Below are 21,778 nucleotides of genomic sequence, written 5' to 3'. Positions count from 1 at the left end.
TGGATTTTCCTTTGAGGGCTGCATTGTCCCGCACTTGTGTGCATTTCAGTGCCTTTGTGAGCTCCCTCCCCGCGTAAAAACAGAGCTCCTCTATCCCGGAGCACAAAGACTGAGCTGTTGAGGGGGGAGGAATATCCACAAACCCGTAAATCTTCCCCCTTCTCCTGTTTATTCTTCGGGCCATTCAAGCTCATTTAGCCAATGACCAATTAACTCCACATTCATGGCACATCCTGATGGGCCTGATTTCTCCTATCCAAGGTGACACAGCCAAATTTCTAAATACTTTCTACTTGAATGCAGCATTTGGTTTTCCTTGCCCTTTAATTCATGGTTCCCTAACTGTTATTCCAGTTATTGAACAAATTGACATCTTTTTTTTTCCTTTTTTTCCCCTCCATTTTCTCATCAGCAATATTGTAAAATATAGGGAAAATGTGTACCAAATTGAATGCCTTGTGCATCCAGTTTTTTATTATTGTGAGTAAAACTGTTTAAATATATTTGTCCTTCAATAATTATTCTGCTAGCTGTGCATGGCGCATCACTGCCTATAGAAATTTACAGGAAGCAGGAGTTTTGCACATTATTTTCTATGGGAAAAACATGCTGCAAAAGTACTAACTTGTAAAGTAACTCTAATTAGTGAGGAAACACAATTTTAACTATGATATGGTATTCACTAAATCAAAGCCCACTACAAACTGGGGGGGACATTCCAATATTAAATGTTAGATCTGAATTTTTTAACCATAATACAGAGTTATAATGAACATCCCTACTGTATGTGGCCGCATTTTCAATCTAGTTGTGTGGAATTGAGGAGGACGAAGAGCAGTGACTCAATGAAAATTGACAAGTCGTAAGATTGAAAGTAAATTACATTAATAACTTTATTTTGATACCCCACATTCTGGTGCCTGAACTGAATAAAAATTCTATTTTGTGTTAAGTGGCAGGTCTGCAAAGAAACTGTGCATTAACCCCTGGTATACATTGCTAGGATTAGGTACTGCATGGGCTTGGGCTCTTAAATAATATATATACAAGGAGTTAGTTAAAACCCAAGTCCTAACAGGTAAGTTGTGAAACTTTGCAGCATCTTTTGTGATGCTTCTGTTTCCCTTCTCAGAAATTCTGTTTTCACAGCGTTGGGTGGGAGTTTTGCCTGAGAAGGAGCAGTGCACACAGGACAGAGGTGTCTCACCTACCCCTGGTGGCACTTGCTGCTGTGCAGGGAGTCAGTGACACATTCCCATCACTGATGCCTCATTAACTGGGGAGATCCTGCAGTCTGGAAGGAGCAGAGAACCTGATCTGTCCCAGACAATGTGCAATATCATCTGTAATGCTGGGCCACGTTTCTTACCCAGTGAAAAACAACGTTGAAACGAGACATGCTTTTTATCAGCCACAAATAAGCAGTTAAGCAGTAGGAACAGAATGATTCTAAATGCAGAGAAATATTTACCACTCAAATGTCTGAAGAAATCAGCAGTGATAAAAAGGAAATACCACAAAGGGAATGCAAAACAGCTTAGTTAGACTCTGAAAAACAAGTTGAGTAGTTTTTAAATTTGCTTCTTTAAACTCATCCGAATGTTTTTCTGTATTTTTGGGCTCTGGCCTTTGGAGGGGGGAAGAATAATGTAAATGCCAAAAGGAGCTGGACAAAAAGTAAGCTTTGTATCCTGTCTATGAGAATCAGACGATGTGTGTCATGCAAGTTATTACAGTCACAGTCTACAGTCTTGCCCTGATGGGAATCAGCTTTGACAGCAGCACAAAGCAGAGGTTTAACTGACAGCACACACAGCACATTTGCGAGTCATAACGCCACCGTTTAATGACTGATGCATGTGGGAAGCTAATTCGGATTTTTTTTTCTTGAATGGGATAAATGAGCATCCAGTTAATACCAATCATGAATTCAAGACATGTGACAAAATTGATGCTACATACCCTGTTCTTGTTTTGCATATTCTGCAAACTGAGCTGCAGGAAAAGAGCCAGGAGAGAAAGTTCATCCTGCTTTCTGACACATTCACCAATTGCAGCTGAATGCATCCAGCTTGCTGCTGTTGTGTTCACAAACTAATTACCCTTTCTCTGTTAAATAGCCTAAGAATTACAAATTGTATGCCTGTTTTGAGAAAAAGTACAGGTTGAACAAGCAGACATAGTATAAATAAAATATTTATATAAAAATAGTCTCTTACAAAATATAATCTCTTATCCTATGGTTGATTTTTCCAAAAGATGGAATTTTGTCTGGATTTTCTTATTTTTAGACATATTCCAAACAGGATTTTATTAATGTTTCTTTCTTTAACTGAAGAAAAAAAAAAAAAAAACGCATAACTGGTAAAGATTTGTAACCCCTACCACTCCACTTTTGTTCCAGACAACTAGCAGCAAACAGGAGGAAACAAACAAACAAAAACCCCCAAATACAGTGTGTTTGTGTATGTACATATATATAAAGATGCCAGCTTTTGTCCTTAAACATCCAGTACTGTAGAACATATCCTGCAAGTCCAACTAATAGAAATATCCTAGTCAAGAATAATATGTACAGCTCCAGTGTTTCCTTGCTGATCCTACAAAATTATTCCACAAAGAAAGCCAGCTATCTACTTTAATTGCAGAATAGTTCCAGAAAGGTTGGTAAAGTTCTTCTTTTAATTAAATAAATTAATATTAGTTTTATCTGCATAAATTGTTAAATATTGTTATTATTATGCCCAAGTGTCCCAAATCCCTGTGCTATAATCTGCAGCTCACACACACACGAGAAAGGCAGATAAAGCAGTGTCTACAGAACCCTTCCACAGTTCTTCTTGCTGCAGCAAGCTCTGTGAAGTGGAAAGATGGGCAAGACCAGTAGAAGCTTTACAGGAGTGTGGAAGCCTAACTCTGTGTCATCCACACACTCCCACGGGCAATTCATAGGGAGAGTCTGTCCATCCCATCCTGTGCAAAGCCCTTTTCTAGGGATTTCTCCCCTACCCCTCCCTGCTCCTCCTACACAGAGGTGTTTGACCATCCCTTTCCCAAACCAAGAGCTGTTGCCATCACCAGAGATTCCTCCCTGGTTGGGGTCGTTCCACAAGGCAGCCAGTGCTCCTTCCTCCCAAGGGGCAGGCTCACTGAGGTGATCCTTTTCTCTCTCTTTCATGTCTCTGGTGGCCCGGGGAGGGGTTTGCTTGTTTTTGTTTCTTGGCTGACTTTATACGAGTCTGAAACATGTATCCACATGAGCAATGAAACGTGAGGAGAGGAGAGAGATGCTCTCCGTTGGTGAGCATCTCCTCAGGGAGAGCAGCTCTTCCCGCAGTTCCGCTCAGCTCTGTCGAGTGCATGTGCAAATGTATCCAGGCCAGGAGCGGCCGGGGCAGGCGCTCACTTACAGGTGTACACCTCTGTCCTCTCGCTGCACGTGTTGCATTTCACGTAGCAGCACCAGTGGAACTTGCAGTTGCACTGCCACACCCTGGAGTACTGGTGGGTGTTGTAGCCGCGGCCGCAGCACATCAGGTCGCAGCCGTTGGACTGCTGCGCCGTCTTGTTGCACATGCGGCCCTGCGTGCCCACGCTGCCCGTCACCGGGTCCTCCTCGCAGTAGTTGGGGGATTTCTCGATGTACACCAGGTCTGTGTCCATGGGCTTGCGGTACGAAAGGGGCTTCTTGATCTTGAGGAAGGTGGGGCGCTTGTTGCGGCTGGCCCTGACGGGCTCCACCTGCACGGCCTCGTTGTACTTGTCCTTGAGGATGTAGCCCAGCTCCCGGAACTTGGGCAGCGTTGTCCAGCAGGTTTTAGTGGTGCAGGACCCCGAGACCCCGTGGCACTTGCACTCCAACTTCATGTTTTCCTCCAGGATCTGTGGTTAGAAGAACAGAGAAGGAGGCATTAATAGCAGGGCTGTTTGATGGACACTGAGTGACACTCAGGGACGGGTTTGTTCTGCTGGCAGCTGCCACCACACACAGGTCATGCTGATGTCCCAGGCAGCAAATGCTCATCAGTGTGACCTGGTTCTGCCCGCAGAGCTGATTCCCCTTCTGCACTGTGAGTTCAGCAGGGAGGATAACTCTGCCTAACTCCACAGCCAAGGGACCAAAGCTGGAATGGGACCTTTCTCAGGCACAGCTTTTCTTCAACAGGATTGCCCAGTGCCCAACACTTTTCTTTTGAAGTTAACAAGCCTCATCTTCCCTTCGGCCTTCACATCCCCTGAAACTGTCCCTGTATCTTCTCCTGCTGTTTACCAGCCCAGTCTTTGCCAAATAAAACTGGAGTCCAGCTTAGTCCCTGCTCTGAGTCCTGGGCCCTGCAGCTGACCTCAAGCAGCAGTGACGTTGGGATAACGCAGGCAAACACACCTAATTCCAGCAATTAATTTCCCACTGTCTTTTACTTGAAAGAGGCCACAATAATTTTGATGATGAAACTTTGCCTAACCTGGCAGAGCCCAGCACTGGAAAGCCCAGCCAGAGGGATTATCAGGGCTCAGGGAATGGTCACATCATTTTTCCCCTGAGAAAACCCAGCTGATCCATGCAGCTCCGAACCTAGGCAGCCAGTCAGTGATATGGAAATTGGATTTAACCCTTTGTTACAGCCTCTCCCTTCAGTTTGGGGTGTTTGGAAACAGCAGACACTGTCACTGGCCATTTTCAGCAGAAAACAGCAGCCTGCACTGAAGGAGCCAGGTCCAGCTCCTAGGCTGGACATGTGTGGGGACCTTGAGCCTAAAACCTCAGTGTGAGCTGGGGATGGCAAGGACAAAGCACTGACCCAGAGGAAGGTCCCTGCCCATGGAACGAGGGTCAGAATTAGATGAACTTAAAGATCTCTTCCTAGGCAAATCATTCCGTGGTTCTGTGATTTTTTGGTTCTATGAAATAGCTTTATTTTTATTTTAGTCTAGGAGCAGATTGTCAGCAGATGTGGTCTGAAGACAGGATCACAACCCCCAAAAGCACAGGTCCAAGCCTTTGACACAAGCGAACTCAGCATATGCTAGGTCACACTTTGTGCTACTGATTTTAAATCAGCTTCTCATGCAAACGATCTAATGACTGCCCTAAAACTCAGATGTGAGAAAATCCATATTCTGATCTACATCTTAAGTTCTGCTCAAGCTTTGGCTTTATCTTGTTATCTTGAGTTTCCTCTCAGCCACTGCATACTTCTTTTATTGCTCACTCATTCATAAGGCAGGACACTTGGAAGATAGATGAGGAGATGGAAAAGGAGTTACAGGACAGAAACTGGAAAAATAACATAAATTCCTTTATTTGTACCTTTTTAAAAGCTCTCTTTTTTGAAATTGAAACTAGCCAGGGATACAGTTCTCTAATGCCCTAATTCAATCACTGCTCTTGTAGAAGGCCTTACATCCTGGTAAGATGTTCAAACTTGCAACAAAGCATTTCCAACCTACCACAGGGATCCGCCAAATTGGCTTGGAACATGAACACAAAACACATCATGTGCCATCTATCCAGGTAGGGCTTTTGCCCTCAAGTGGAGTTAAGTAGCCTAAATTGCCTTTTGGTTTATTTCATTACCATCCCATTTAGAGCCAGCAGTGTCTGAGGGATGGGGGCTCCTAGGGAAGGGATGGGGCTCCTTGGGAAGGGATGGGGGATCGTTGGGAAGGGATGGGAGATCCTTGGGAAGGGATGGGAGATCCTTGGGAAGAGGTGGGGGATCCTTGGGAAGGGATGGGGGATCGTTGGGAAGGGATGGGGATCCTTGGGAAGGGATGGGAGATCCTTGGGAAGAGGTGGGGGATCCTTGGGAAGGGATGGGGCTCCTCAGGAAGAGGTGGGGGCTCCTTGGGGTGGCCTCGTGTCCTGGGTGGGCTCCTGCCCCAGCCCCAGCCAGGCCCTGCTCTGCAGCTCTCAGCCAAGCCTGGCCACAGACACTCAGGGTTAAAAGGGCTGCTTTTGAACAGAAGTTTGAGCAGCACCAGCTGAGCCTCAGAGCCAGAGGTCCTTCCTAGAGGTCCAAAAACACCTGGAAGGGGATGGGAAGGAGCAGATAGGTGAGAAAGTTCTGCTTTACTGTTCTCTCTCCCATTTATTGTTTCTGTATTTTCCTAAGGTTTACTGGCTCCCTCTGCTTTCTCTCTGCTCTTGTCAGAGGTGCCAGAGGTTCCAAACTCTCTGCTGGAATCTCTCTGGCACATCTGCCTCATTTGTGTCCCTTGCCCTCTGCAGCTGAGCTGTCCCCTCCAGACCTGCCTTCTCTAACCCAGCCTCTCCACCTGCAGCTCACAACCCCTTTTGTTGCTGCTGTCCTTGCACACAAATCCATCCTCCTCTCTGGGCTTTCGGGGCCATGTCCTGCAAATTCAGCAAGGCTGAACTGGCTCCACAGCCTGTAGAAATGAGGCTACATGGAACTTGAACTGTCTGGCCTTAGCAAAAGCAAACCCTGCAGTGGTGATTTGATGGTTCTGTTGTACTCTGATAGCAGGTGCTCGGACTATTTGTTTTACATTTAAATATGTGGATGATGGTATTATTTTAATACTATTATATTATTCCAGCACCGTCTGATGAATCAGTGCCTGTAATATGGGATTCTTTGGGTAGGGACACAGACCAGTCTTTTTCTTGGTTTCTGTGAGCCAAAAGCAGCGCCCTTCCCTTAAAAACTTGGTCTGTGTTAAAATCAGAAAGCATTCTTCACCTTCTATTTCAGGATTTGTTTCTTTGAAGGAATTATCCAGCAGCTCATACTTTTTACATAAGATTTAAACTTTAGGTGTGTTACAAACTGACTTTTCCTAAAATGTAAGAGCCTGAAGGGCACAAAATTTCAATTCCACATCCCATGTTTCTTACCAAATGACCATATCCAGCTCCACCAGCCATAGAAAGTAAATCTGTATGCACCAATGGGTGCTCTGAACTGGATCAAATGCAGACAAAGAGGTGGAGTTCTTTTAGCTTTGTCCACTTATCCTTTGAGCTCCTACAGCAAACTGTCAGTACTTGTTTCTCCCTCTGTCTCCCTTTGCCATTTGCCTCTGGGAAATAGTTTGTGTGGGGAGAGCTGGGCTGGCTCTCCCTGCTGATGTTATCTCCAGATGCAGCACCTTTGGGCACTGCTATTGGGAGCACAACGTGTTTGCTCTCCCCCTTTAGCTTTTCAGGGAACGTGTGGGGTTGGCCATGGGAGGGAGGAAGCAGCAGCCCAGGAGCCTGGCTGGGGCTGTTCCAGCTCCATTTGGTTCTGGATTCTGGCTGGGGCTGTTCCAGCTCCATTTGGTTCTGGATTCTGGCTGGGGCTGTTCCAGCTCCATTTGGTTCTGGATTCTGGCTGGGGCTGTTCCAGCTCCATTTGGTTCTGGATTCTGGCTGGGGCTGTTCCAGCTCCATTTGGTTCTGGATTCTGGCTGGGGCTGTTCCGGCTCCATTTGATTCTGGATTCTGGCTGGGGCTGTTCCGGCTCCATTTGGTTCTGGAGCCTGGCTGGGGCTGTTCCAGCTCCATTTGGTTCTGAATTCTGGCTGGGGCTGTTCCATGTGGCCCTTGAGCCTGGCTGGGGCAGGCTCAGCCAGGGCTCCTGGCTGTCCCACCCTGCTGGGGGGCCCATGGAGAGCTGGTTCTTGCCTGGCATGCTCAGACATAGCACTCACGCCCGCACAGGGCTTTCCCAGCCCGAGTCTGTCCCAAGTCCCTCAGTGGTGTGTCCTGGGCTCTCAGCACCAAAGCAGCCCCCCACACGTGGGGTCAGGGACTGCCCAGCCTCAACTCAGCCAGAGCTCTGCAGCCCTTGATGCCAAAGCTGTGCTGAAGGACCTACATCTCAAATCTGGAGATCATCCCCCCTCCAGCAGCATTCCCACGGGATCAGTGCAGGGCCAGCCAGGCACCCTGCCGTGCTGTAGCCGGAATAACCTCAGCCCCAGGCTGGATCTGCAGCCCAGGTAATTAGTAATTAGTGAGACACTGACTCCTGCCCACCAAGGCCATGGTCTTGCCTGATTTTGTCTGACATCAGATTACCTGGGTCAGGCAATTCATGTCTCCTGCAAATGTCTGCATATGCACCTTCACTAAAGGTCAAGGAAAGTATAATTATTGGCAAAATTAGTGAGATTTTCACTCCAGAGAAGAACATGGCAGGGCCTGGAGAGAGGCCGCAACACTTCTGTGGGCTGGGGAGGGCCAGGGGGAGATGCCTCTTTCAGCTGGTGGAAGGTGAGGATTGGTGATTGATATTATTACAGAGGCAATTGTAGCCTTAAATAAGCCAAAGCTCCTCAAACTTTGGGAATAATGTTGAGATACATTTGTTTTGCTATTGGAAAGATTCACAGAATAAAAACGATGTTTTAAGCTCATAAAATAAAGCCGTGTCTTATTTAGTCTTTCACCAAAATAACGTGAGAACCAAATCATGTGTAGAGACCAAGAATTGGAAAGGGCACTGAGTGGATGTGTAGCACTGACTGGACAGACAGCAAAAGGACCATGTCTCTTAAAGTTATTAGGAAATGTCTCTGCCACTTGTTTTATCCAAGTGTGAGATTCATCTCAAAAGGATGCTACTGTTTAAGTAACTTGCAGGACTGTTCTAGCACCAAAGCTCTGAAATCTGAGGGCAGTACAAGTAATACCTGGTGCTTTTTGATTGGGGAAAAAAAAGAACAAGAGAGACCACAAAAAAAGAAACCCTGCTGTCAGAGACAAATCCTCTGAAACCTTTAAGAAATGTGAGAAACCGGATAAAAGCCACTCAAATGCAAATTTAAAACTAGCGAAGGTATACTTACACAGAAAAAATGGAAAATATTCCCATCAGGGGATGGCCACTAATTATAACACAGAGCTGCTGTCAGATGTCTTCTGTGGGAGCACATTTTGCACTAACTCCTCCGGCAAACTGACTGGGATGAGCTTGGAAAGGATTGTGTCCCACACTGAGTGACTCATTCCAGACAGGCTTTGATACCTCACTTGAACATCTTATGAAGATCTTATTAAGCACAGCCAAAAGATGGTTTTTTCTCATGTTTTTGAGAAGTAAAGCTGTGCAAAAGAATATCTGAAGTCAGTATCAAACAACTTTGCTGCAGAACACCATGAGCTGTGACTATCCCAGAAATCCTGCTACCCCAGGCAGGCTGAACCCTTTTTCTCACGACAAGAATTTTTGTGTTTTAAATAAAAAATGAGCAGGGAATCACCACAGCATGTGACCTGCATCAATCAAACCCCCTTTGCACTTTCCTTGGAATTGGTGTCTCAGAAAAATTGGGCAACCTGCTGGTCTGAGGGCTGGTTATACAGGGAGCCAGGAACATTCTGAAAAATAGACACTCTGCTGCAAACATCACAGCTGGGTAGGATTTCCCACCACCACCATCTACCTTCACTAAGGGATATCCTCTGTTAAAGAGCAGAAAAACTTTTTCCAGATTTGAAGTCCTGACACCCTGAAAAATGAAGGCTTCAGAAATTTTATACTCTCACAAGTTCAATCTTTTTTTGTCCTATTTCTGACCTTTCTCTATGCCACCCAAAGCAGGAGATTCCTTTCATTTCTAGTGTGCCCTTTACAGGATTTCATATTTATTTTTGTACTTTCTGCCTGAAATATTAGTTGCCCTTTACTTCATCTTTATGAAAAATTGATCATATGCCAGAATTATCTTTGAAATGCAGCTTCTGTTTCCCCAGTGTGTCAAGGAAGTAAAGAACAATTATTAGTGAGACTTTCTGCATGGTCACAGTGCTCACACAATGCTGCCAGCATGTGCAAACAGAATGAGATGTGATCCTCTCTCCCTGGGCAAGTTGTGTTGTTTAAATCACAGAGCTGGTGCCCTTCAGCCACTGCCTAACACTGTGCAGAATAGCAAATGAATGAGAGCAGGACCAGCAAAAGCTGAGAAGAATGCAGCAAAAAATATTTTCTCCTGCATATTTTTCTTATACTTCTGATAACCTCTGTGACTTGCTGTAGACTAAATCAATTTATCACCACTTCTGGGTCCAGAAAGTAAATTTCACAGAATGCTTTTATAGTCGTTATTTTTGAATAGCTGAACTTGGGACACAAAGGACATAACTGGTTTTGAAAGGTGAGATTTAATGAGATGGATTCTCACACAACCTAATTAATGCTCTTCTCAAACATAAGGCCTGGCCCTTGCCTTTTCTCAAGCTGTAGGAGCTGCTCTGTGAAATAAAACAAGGTGTCACAATACCTCAGGGCCACAGACACATTTAGGGGGAAAAGCCCTCCCACACCATCCAGTCCAAGCTGTGTCTGATCCCCACCTTGTCCCCAGCCCAGAGCCCTGAGTGCCACATCCAGGGTGTCCTTGGACGCCCCCAGGGATAGGGACTCCAACCCTCCCTGGGCAGCCCCTGTCCATGTTTGACAATGCCTTCCATGAAGAAATTCCTCCTGAAAATTCGGATTCTTCCTCAGCTTTCTGGTACTGAGGGGTCCTTCTAGGAGAACACCTTATCTGCTCTTGGGATACACTTCTGTCCAAGCCCTCTTGGTTTCACAAAAGTAACTCTGCAAGGTGATCCCATGCAAGTGGCTGGGGCCTGAGCTTGCCCAGCCCTCAGGAGTTTGCTCTGCAAACCTGATCACACTTTATGGAAGTCAAATGAGGCTCTGAAGTTTGAGTTTGCCTCCATCAGGGTCCTGCCTGCAGAGGTAGAGGCCATGATGTGACAGCCCCTGACGCTGACAGCATCTGTAGGGGTTTGAGAGGAGTGACCGCCCCCCCCAAAACCTCCTGTGCCCCTGGGCTCAGGCCCTCCTGCCTCAGGTGTCCCCAGGTGCTCTCCCCTCTCCCTCTCCCTCTCCCTCTCCCTCTCCCTCTCCCTCTCCCCTCCCCTCCCCTCCCCTCCTCAGCACCAGTTGCCTTTTGGTTCTGAGGCGTCTTCTATTTAAAAGAAAGGCAAATATTTTAACAGAAGAAAATGGAAATAATTTGAAAACGTAACTCTCAATGGGTTTGATAAACTACTTGTTTTTGAAAAGTAACTCTTGTGAGACACATTATCACCTAGATTAGACTGGATCAATGCAGTGCCAAGTAAGTGTCATTGCATAGGAAGTTTGAAGATCTGTCATAAAAAGGAACTTGGAAAAAATAGTTTTGAAAAAAAATTGGTTTCTTTTAATGTACTTTTTCACTTGCTATTGTTAGAATATAGCTGAATTGCCGTAAAGACATTCAACATGTGATTTTATATTCTATAATTAAATGAAAATGGGATTTCCTAGCCCCTTACTGAAACAGGATTGTGAGATTAAGGGAAAATTTATCTAGGATCATTACTTGCTGCCTTCCAAGCAAAACTGACACTGTGGACATGATGGATTTTAGCTTGTGAAATGCTGAACAGTCTTGTTGTCTGGCCTACCTGAGCACTTTGTAGGATGAAGCTGAAATAGGCTGGGAATGGGGGTGGTGGCACAGAATTACAGATAGAGTTGTTGGTTATGTTATCTAGCTTTCCTTCCTATCACTACATAAGTTTTCCACAGTACATATCTTCCTTTCCAAAAAGATACTGGATAGAAGATTCATGCCAGAAGTGAATAAAAGATGATGATTGAGGAGTTTTGGAAATGAAGAAACAGCATGGTGCTCACTGACACTAAGACACTAAGTTTAGAAAGAAAATGAGGCAGCAATTTTTCTACCTTTTGACATGCTACCCACATAACATTTCTTCTTAGGTCATATCTACCTCCCTTACATTCTGGTCACCAATTAAAAATCACCCTAAAATACTGATACTTCCAATCAGGATTCTCTAAAATAGTGATCTGTGGGGTATTCTGCTATGTATTAAAAATGTCATAGATGTCCATTGTTAAAAACATAATTTTCCTCAATCCCTGCTTCACCCTACAAGCTCATCCCTGTAATCAATGGGTCAGAACAGTGAAGTCAATGAGATCCAAGCTGAGCCATGGCTGCTGACCCTGACCCCTTCAAAGCCAATGCAATCCTTCCAGCATCCTATGTCCTGAGTGTCTGCTCTAAGTTTTGATCTTGGGACAGTGATCTTCACCTATTCTCTGGGCTGCTGAACTAAGATGGCATTAAGAAGGTAATTGTGCTTGTAGTTTATGTTTTAGTATGATATTTCTGAAGAAACGGAAAACACCCCCAGGTAAGAGGAACTGATTTAATTATGCTCCTCAGTTTGGGGACACAATGAGTTAAACTCTTGGGGTTATTCAGACAAGGACGTCACTGCTGCCCCTTGCTTTGGGCTTTGTCATGCAGCCTGAGTCATTCTGCACATAAAAACCATGCAGGGAAAACAAGAAATGACACAACTGGAATTTGTCCTCGTCACAGCAGATTCACACGGAGAGGAATGACCCAGGCCTGATTCATCCCCTGAAATTCACCATCCGTGGGACCCTCCCCAGTGGAGGGGAAGCTCACCAGGGAAGTGGTGCTGGCAATAGAGGATTGTGTATAAAGAACTGGGAGCCACCAGGTAGAGCATTTTGACAAATGCTGAAGTTGTGGAGAGGAAAGTTTCCAAAGAGTGATGGAAATCAAGAAAGCAGCCTGGCTGGTTCCAGACAAGTAATCAGGAAACACCTCTTATGCTAAACTAACAAAGCCAGGTACTGGCAGGAGCATGAGCTGCAGAATATTATCACTTCATATTGCTTCCAAACATTTCCAACCAATAACCACACACAGTTAATTATAGGTTCATTTGGTTGCATACCAAACGGTGAGAGTTAACCCTAGGGCACCCAGCAGATGATACTACAGAGGACATTATTCATCATGCTGAAAAATGTCTATAGATTTTAGTTCTCCAAGACAATAGTTTTAGTTGAACAGGATGTTTTTCCTTTCTATTGGCCTTTTTAGTTAATGTCAGAGTAATATGCCATCAATTTTGCAGTACTGCCTTTATAAAAACACAAAGTTTCTTAGCTCAACTTCTCCATTAACTCCCTTGGTCTAGAACAAAACAAGAGCTATGCTTGTATTTGATACAGAGAGACATATTTCAACTTCAGTCCTAACACTGCTCAGTAAATGGCACTGGAGAGGCACCCATGGCCTGCTTTGCCTACATGCCATTTGTTGATCTGGGAAGAGCACCTGAGCTACCTCACACCCACTCCCACTTCCTCCCTTCTCCCAGCCCCCCTGTTCTCCAGGGATAACACCTCCTGGGCTGTGGCACAGGCTCCAAGCCCATTGTACCCTGGATGGGATCTCATCAGATTGGCACATCAAGGCACAGCTGCTCAGGGAAGTGAGAGCCATTCCTGTCAGCTTAAAAGAAATGTCTCATCATTCCTCCAGATAATCTCCAGGCAGTTATGTTAGTTATTGGAAAGCAGAAGCTGGATCACAATGACAGAGTGTATATTGTGAACAGATTTCCACACATTTTGCATTTACAGTTCAAAATACTCATGTTGTCATAAAGTAACATGATTTTGGTGTTAACTGTAATATGACAAAGATGACTTTCTAATTATGTTTAATCCATCAGTGCTTTCCCCCTCCTGCTGCAGTTGGGGCAATAGGTCCACACTTTCCCGTTTTCAAATAGCTCCCATTATCAAAGAGCCTACCAGCAGAGCCTCTCTCTGCAGCCCCACAGCTGCCAAGGGCATCACGCCCAGACCCAGGCCAAGAATTTTAACACGGATCTTCTGGCCTGTTCTCAATGAAAATTTGCTCCTATGCAGAAGAAAGTGGAATTTCCTAAATTTATGTGTAATGCTGAGAGCAGCCTAAGCACAGGGTGCCCAGGCAAGCTGGGGCTGCCCCTGCATTCCGGGAAGTGTCCAAGGCCAGGCTGGGACTGCATGGGTTTAAGGTCCTTTCCAACCCCAACCATCCTGTGCTTCTGTGATTGTACCATTTTGAGCAATAGTTGAAGCTTCTGTCTTACAAAGGAATCACAGGCTAACAGAATTCACTCTTAAGTGTGCTGTGTGGTTGGATGGGGCTCCCCTGAGCCAGCTCACCCTCACAGCACCCAGTGCTGCTGCTTTTTCTGAACCTGCTTACCACATATACACGAGTTCAACAGCAGCAGAAGCCTGCAATGCTTTTGATGGTTCCTCTTTATAAGCCATGCACAAGTGAGTCTTCACCTTGAGATGGATGTTTTTAACAAAGGGTTAATCAGTTGCTTCAGGTCTCCAGTTCAGAAGGCCACAGGATGCCTGTAACAGAGCTAAACACCAGTGCCACCAGTACATGAACCATCAGCTGAAGAAACCAAGCGTGTCCATAGTGCACTTTTAGTGTATTAATCTGATCTCAATTTTATAAATCTCTCATTAAGGTACCTTAATATAAAGCAGAAGTCTGTTGAATCAAATTAAACAAATATCTTAATGCTAAGGTATTCCTTAGCATAGTTCTTCAAATCTACAGTTTTCTAGAAAATATTTTAGGACTTTGACTACAGCTTTCGGTCTAAATTTGCACTAAGTATAGCAAGGCAGACTTCTCAGGCTGATTCCCTGAGAAGGCAAAGCCTAAGCACTCACTTGGTGTCTGGCTCCCTTCTGCCTTCTCATTTCCCACTGGAAATTTCAAAGTAAATTCAGCTAAATATGACAAAGTGTAGATACATTGAAGAAACTTCTGTGAAGTCTTAATTCATGTTTTTTGGACACATTCTCTTGACTCCTTGATGTGTTTCTTTATTTCCAGGCTATTGTGCCCTCTCGGTGGTTAATTGTTCTATGCCTGCAGGGTTTATCCACCCAAACATAACAGTGTGTGCTGGGGTCAGGAACATCTCCTGGGGGAGCAGCTCTGTCACAGGGTGTGTGGCTGTCCCCTAACTGTGTGTGGGCTCATTTTTGGTACAAGGTCTGGAATGCTGTAGGCAAGGCTGGTTCCCTCAGTGCAGGCCCCCAGCCTGCTCCCAGGAAAGCCTGGCTGGAGCTCCAAGATGGAGCTGGCTCAGATCTGGGTTCCAGCCCATGCCATGGCATTCCTGCTGCTTGGCTCAGGGACACCCTTTAGGTGCAGCTCCCTTTCAAGTACCAGAAGGCTCAGGCTGGTTTCAATAACCAGCGCTGATTGAAATTAATCCTGGTGTCTTCTGGCACTAACTGGGCATGAGAGCCAAGCATCCTCTCTGCAGTTCCTTGAAACCTTTCTGTCCTTCCTTAGCTCAGTTCTGCATCCTTCCAGTACCAACAGGCCTTGTCTGTGTCCTTGGACTAAAAGGTTGTTCTTCATTCATTGATTTTTTAAATTGTTTACTTCAAAATACCTGGAAACTCTTTCCATTAAAGCAAAAGTCTGTTCCATTTGTACAACACATGCTGGCAATTATTTCTCTTGGTGAGCATTCAGGGCTTCATGAGCTCAGAGTTTTCTTCCACTACGTCTTAATGGCAAGGTTTGAACCAAACCTTGGTTTAACTTTCAGTTTTACCAAAACCTCTGTTGAGTTGCAGGCTTAGCTCAGGTAACTGAGCTCATGTTCCTGACTCATCCTTGAGGCTCTTGGAAACGTTCCTGGAGATACTTTTAGCTCAGGCTCAGGAGGTCTGGGCTCTAACTGCAGAGGATTCCAGTTTCACACAGCATGGAGCAGAGATCCTGCCCCACATCCAAATCTTGGGTTTAATTTGTCAGAGATTTAGTGAATGAGACTGCACAGTGGGAGATCTCCACCAGAATTTGGTGAACACTTCATACATAAACACAACCTGATTCTGCATTAAAAGTGATCTCAGTGAACTGGCCTAACCATTGGTTTCCTGCTGACTTGGCCAATACCAATCTTCTTTGAGTTTTGATAAAGTGTGGATATGGAAGATCCCAACAACAGGCAAGAAGATCAGTCTTGGGTTTGAAAACCTGAATTTCCAGTGTGACAAATGCCATCTGGAAGAAACAGAACAGTTCTCAACCGCTGTTTCTGAAATTTTTTCAAAAACTTAGGCCAAAATTCAGGTATGAAGCTCAAAAATCTTGGATTCTGATCTCAACAAAACATCAAGGAGCACAGGTTAATAAAAACATTACAAGACAGGACAGCCAAGCTCATAGGTCACAGTTAAGGTTAACAGATGCTGTTTTTTTTCTTGCAACTTTTCATAGAGTTACAGAATGGCTGGAAGAGACCTTGAAGCTCATCTTGTTCCAGCCTCTCAGGTTTTTTTTCCCATAACCAGGATAAGTTTTGCAACCCCCAAACACAGCAGGAATCTGCTGTGGGATGATTGTGCTCTGTGAAAGCTGTAGATGCTTCAAATCATTAATGTTTTGTTCTGCAACAGGAGAGACACCAAAGACTCTATCAAGACTCCAAAGGTGCTGAAAACCTGGGAGAAGTGAATAATCTACACAGCTCCTATTTTTGTCTAGCTGATATTCCCCCCTGAGCACTGAATGGCAAGCATGGTCATATGGGAAGTGTTGCTAACTGTCCAAAGAGAAAGGCCAGATTAAATCAGAATTTGTCCAGAAACCTGTGACCCAGCCAGTGGCTTTGCTGAGCTAATTAATTACCAAAGCAAGCATCTCATTATTGCCATTATAAAAGGTGCCCACTATTAAATTTGGGATTTGAGATCTCTGTTATTTATGAAGAGAGGCTGGCCCTCAGTCCCAGCTCTCTGTCAGCAGCATGACAGACTGTCAGCTCCAGTAATCACACACATGAAATGCATGTTTTGCCAGAATCCCCTAAAACTGCGACTCCAGGCAAGTGATAGCATTTATCATTCCCTAATCTCCAGTGTAAATCAGGAATTCAGTTTTCAACCACATGAGATATAGGAGGGAGCTGAAAGCCAAAATACAAGTAGGACCATGTATCACCATTTCTGATTAGCTGAAAGTGGAGGACAAGTGGAATGAAAATTCATTTTTGTGGATTACAGTTCTTGTAGAGTCCAATTCCCTCTCATAATTTAGACCAACATTAATGCTTCCTTTATCTTTACTCTGGGCTGTTGAGAAGATGCAGAGCTTGTCTGTCAAGCTCGGACTTGCTTTAAGACTATTATCTAAAAAGTAGGAAAGCCATAAATAGTGCTTTGATTCTTTCAAACACAAACAAAATGCTCTAAGGTTGCAAGGGATGTGTATTTCTTTTCACACCTAGGAGGCTGCCCAGCAGAGCCTTGGGATGGAGCTGGATGGGATTTTGGAAGCACTCAGCTGCACCTTGTGGTCCCACCAGCCTCAATGGGAGCTTTTCCATTCAGTGAATTGGATTTACTCCAAATTCAGAGCTTGGCCTTTCTGGGAATCCTGCTGTCCCAGCCAACGGAGCTGCCAGGACAGACTTTGTGACATTTAAGGCTCCTTTTCTAGTTGCACTGAAGTACAGCTGGGGCGCCAGGCCCTGGGGCCGGAGTGCTTGGAGGGAAGGCAGGGACTGAGCACTGGGTCTACCTTGGATGGGTGGATCTGGGTCTGGTAGTTGGGTGGACACTCCTTTTTGCCTCCACAGCCACATCAGAGGTTTGCCAGAAGATACTTTTACAAATTCTCTCTGGTGAGGCACAAGCTCTGTGTGTAAACATTCTCCTCAACATTCTGTCTGCCTGGTTTTAATCTAGGCCAAATATTGTACCAGGAGAGCTCCTAGGACACCCTCCATAAGCCCATCTGCTGCACCCAGCACCAGGTTTCCTGAGTTTGTGTGATGTTTTAGCAGTGGAGCCAATTTTTCATCTATTAATACTACTGCTCTGTGAGTGGAAGGGCTGTGTGCAGTCCTGGCTGAGCATGGCTTGCAGGATGTTTTGGGCATGGCTGTCTCTCCAGCACAGTGGTGCCATGGCCAGGCTGTAGGTCAAGATCTGCCAACCTCCCCTGTCACAGCCCTGACAGTGACAGTGGGGTCTGGCAGAATTGTCACTGCCACTATCAACAAGGGGGACCATTCAGCTGAGTGTTTCAGGAGCATCCCTAACGTCAAGAACAGGAGTTTCTGAAAAGGAAAATGAGGAACATTTCTGTGCCCATGCCAGAAAAAACAAACCAAACCAAATTAAAAACAAAATCAAAACAAAAAATCCCACCACAAACACACTGGAAAATGTGAAGTGCAATTGCAAAGGCACTGCTAAATCCCGAACTCCAGGAAACGTGGCTGTTCTGCTGGTACTCCAATATCCCTTGATTGCTGGAGCCAGGAGTGTCAGGGCAGCCTCTCCCAGTCCTGCTTGGCTCAAAGCTGCTCTCTGAGACTCTCTGGAGTCTTCAGCAACTGTGAGCAGCTCCAGCCACTGGAGCTTTATTCTGGTGGGTGCCATGAGAGCTGTTCCTGCTGATGGAGGAGCAGCAGGGCAGGTGTGGCTTTCTCAGCCAGCTGGGCTGCGTGCAAGCACTGCTCAGGGCTGGCTTACAGCAGCCACATCCCTGTGGAAGGAATCTCCTGGCTCCTCTGTGCCTCTGTGTCCCCCTGGCACCCAGCTGTGCCTGCCAAGCAGACCAGCATCCCTGGTCATCTTTGGGGAGCCGAGCTCCTACCAGGAGCTGCTGGAATGCTGGGGTCCCTCTGCAAGACTGGTCTTCCCCAGGCAGGGCCACTCCAGTGGGGCTGCAAGCCCACAAGCTGCACTCCCCTGCATATTTTCATGTGCTTTAAGATTTAGCTCAGGCAGAACTATTAAATCTCCAGAATTTCAGGCCTATATTCAGAAAAAATAGAAATGTTTTTTGGCAGCCTCTTTTATCAGCCCTGTGTCTTTCCTAACATGATGCTCACAGCTTTTTAAGTCATTCATCTGCAGGAGGTTGTGTTCTGTGCTGCTAGTGGTAGTGAGGTGAGAGTAGCTAAACAAAAAGGTATTTTGAGAGAGATAGAAATAGCTATCCCCTCCAGAGAGAGTTAATTGCAGTGGTGATTGCACACCCCACAAGAAGAAGAACATGTTCAGGAAGTCCTATGGCAGCAGAGGTCAGAGAAGCAGCCAGTAAAGAGTCCCATAAGTGTGGCTTTCCAGGACAGCTCAGGAGAAGCCCTGAGGTCCCTGCTTTCCCTTTCCTCCTAATGCCACTGTGTCACTTCAGCCTTGCTGCAGTTTTTTACAGGATAAAACATTAAACACGCCAGTGTGTTGTGATCCCGGCATGATCCACATCAAGAACACCTCCTGGGTGCTCCCAGCTTTGCTTGCTGTTTGCAGCAGCTCTGTCAGGCATGTCCCCCACATCCCCCGGGAGCCTCAGAGCTGAAGGGGAAATCGGAAATGCTCCTGATGCAGAGGATGGAGAGACATTGCAAAGTTAGTGCACCTACACATGCCTCCAAAGAGAAATGCTGAATAAAAATCCACCTTGATGTGCTCTTGAAGGCAAAAGCCTTCTAATGCAGCCTGTGTCCATGATTTATAACAATGACTCATAATATTGCATTATACTTAATATGATGTAACGCTGATGCAAGATGCCATTTGTGGAATTTCAATGTCACAGGGAAAAAGAGGAGAGAGCAGTCTGGTCATGTACCTTGCCATGCTGTCAGAATGAAATGCTTACAGCCAGAATGTGTAGAGCCTTTCAGTATCTACTTCGTTATTTTTTAGCAGGATAACCTGGAGAATAACATTTCTGTTTCCTGGAGTATAAATATCTCTTAGACATACATTATTGTGTTACTTACAGTAATTTAATCAACTTCATATTTGAGAAGACAAATTTGCTAACAGACAATTCAGTCTTGCAATTATACCCCCTCATATGGAAGTTTGCATGGCAAATAAGGATTATGCCTTTAAATTAATTGAAGCTTTATCTCCCTTTTCTGACCCAGCTGTTATGAATTCTCCTCCTGTTCTCACTGTACTGCTTGCTCCTTCCTGCAGTGAATCAGCACTTCAGGAAACACTAATTCAAAGAGGAAAGACACCCTAAACTCTGCTTCTGAAGGTCAGGAATCGCTGCTCTCCAGCAGGTTTGACAAATGAGGTGAGGCTCTGGGGCTGCTCAGGGCCAGTTTGGTGGGGTGTTGGTGACCCCTGCTCAGAACTCTGCCCCTGCCCTTCCAGCAACCCGAGGAACTTGTGCTACACAAGTGAGTCCTGCTGGATTGTCCCCCAGACAGACAGACAGAGTCAGAGCCTGTCCTTCAGCATGAGGAAAGCTGGCCCTAGCTGCAGGAGCCACGGGCAGCCCTGGCTGCAATTGTGGCGGGGAGCAGCTGGGAATGGGTCCTGTCCCCGCCCTGTGCTCCCAGGGCTGCTCCTGGCTGCATCCTGGGCGTGCCCCGGGGGTTTCCAGGCACTGCACGACCCGAGCTGTTCAGCAAAGGAACAGGGATGTTCTCCACCTCTGACCTTCGAAATCCTCCACATCTGACACCCTCAGTTGTCTCATTTCCAGCAAGAGCTGACAGATTGTGGAATTACAGAGTATCCTGAGCTGGAAGGGACCCTCAGGGATCACCAGTCAACCCCTGGCCCTGCATAGGCACCCAACAATCCCACCCTGGACATCCCTGAGAGTGTTGTCCCAAGGCTCCTGGAGCTCTGGCAGCCCTGGGGCTGTGCCCAGTCCCCGGATAACTGTACCCCTGCTCTGACAGAGCTGTGTGTTCATGGAGCACCCCAGGGAGCACAGAGACATTGCCTGGGTAAAACAGGACTGTGAGAGGCTGGAAAGCCTTGACCTGAGGTCTCCACAAATCCTGGATCAGGCTTTTCCTGGTGGCTCTCTGTGGGTTCATACCCTGCAGTCCCTTCTGTGCCCAGTGCCCCCAGTAAGCGCAGCAGACCATTCTGACCCACCAAGATGCAATGGATGATTTTATCAGTGCTTCTCAAGAAGAAAACTCAATATTGATGGATCTGTGCTTTTCTAGAGTGCATCCTGAACCACCTGCAGCAGGTGCCACCTTGAAGAAGGACCTTGTCACAAGTGAGCACCAGGTGAGTGGGCACAGCACAGTTTCACATTGCAAGCCAAAGAAGTAGAGAGGACTGACTTTTGAACAGCATAGCAGTGCCTATAGGTGGTGGTAAGAAATCAATAAGAATTGATTTATTTTTGGAAGTCTGGTAGGTGCCAGTCTGTCTCCCAAGTGCATAAATATCATCAAAACCTAGCCATGGGCGAGTGAAACAAGACAAGAATTTGTAGCCCAGAGGAAAGCCACCATGAATAGATTGTTTGGAGGCTGATAAGATCCATACTGCTCCAAAATGGAGTTCCACCTCACAACAAGGCTGTCTTTGTTGTGGAAGAGTCAGGTTGTGAGAGTCCTGGCATGCCAAATACCTGTAATGGCCTCCCCTGCCAATTGTCTTTAAATACTGTGATCTTTCACACAGGAGCAAAGCCTGAAAGAAATCTCTCTAGCAAAAACATCATTTATTCATTCCCTACAGGACAGTGGAGCAGCAAGCCTCTCCTCAGTCCTATTACTTCTCAGTCCTGTTACTCTTTCTCTCCCCTGCAGATTTCAAGCAGAGATGTGTTGGAACAAAGATGGGTAATTTTGCTCGGTGAGGATGCAGGAAGAAGCGCAGAGCTATCTCTAGATCAGAGCAGTTCCTGAGCCTGCTGGTAAAATGGCAGATGGCCAGAGATAGCACAAACCACTGCTCTCCCAGATTACAATGTGGGGAGCTGAACCTTCCAGGCACAAGCTTCCAGGACAGACTGTGCACAGAAAGGTGAGAAACACAAGGGGCCTGGCGGGGAGGCTGGGGACGCTCCTGGAGCCGGCCTTCCCACAGCCCCCTCCGGCACCAATGGCCCTCCTCTGCCCACGGGGACAACCGAGGTAAAAAATGCATCTTTT

The 21,778-nt window shown here is 46.0% G+C and overlaps 1 protein-coding gene across 1 annotated transcript in view; it reads right to left on the bottom strand.

Annotated features, from left to right (window-relative positions):
• Positions 1-863: 863 nt before the first annotated feature.
• The window catches only part of WNT7A (Wnt family member 7A), a 34,979-nt gene continuing 14,064 nt past the window's right edge, over positions 864-21,778 (bottom strand). The window contains exon 4 of the mRNA XM_059856049.1: positions 864-3,882. Within this exon, the coding sequence (XP_059712032.1) occupies positions 3,403-3,882 (480 nt within the window). The 3' untranslated portion in view covers positions 864-3,402. The remainder of the gene's footprint in view (positions 3,883-21,778) is intronic.

This window comes from Haemorhous mexicanus, chromosome 11 (genome assembly GCF_027477595.1).
Source record: "Haemorhous mexicanus isolate bHaeMex1 chromosome 11, bHaeMex1.pri, whole genome shotgun sequence".
NCBI classification, from domain to species: domain Eukaryota; kingdom Metazoa; phylum Chordata; class Aves; order Passeriformes; family Fringillidae; genus Haemorhous; species Haemorhous mexicanus.
This window is presented reverse-complemented; position numbering and strand designations above follow the sequence as displayed.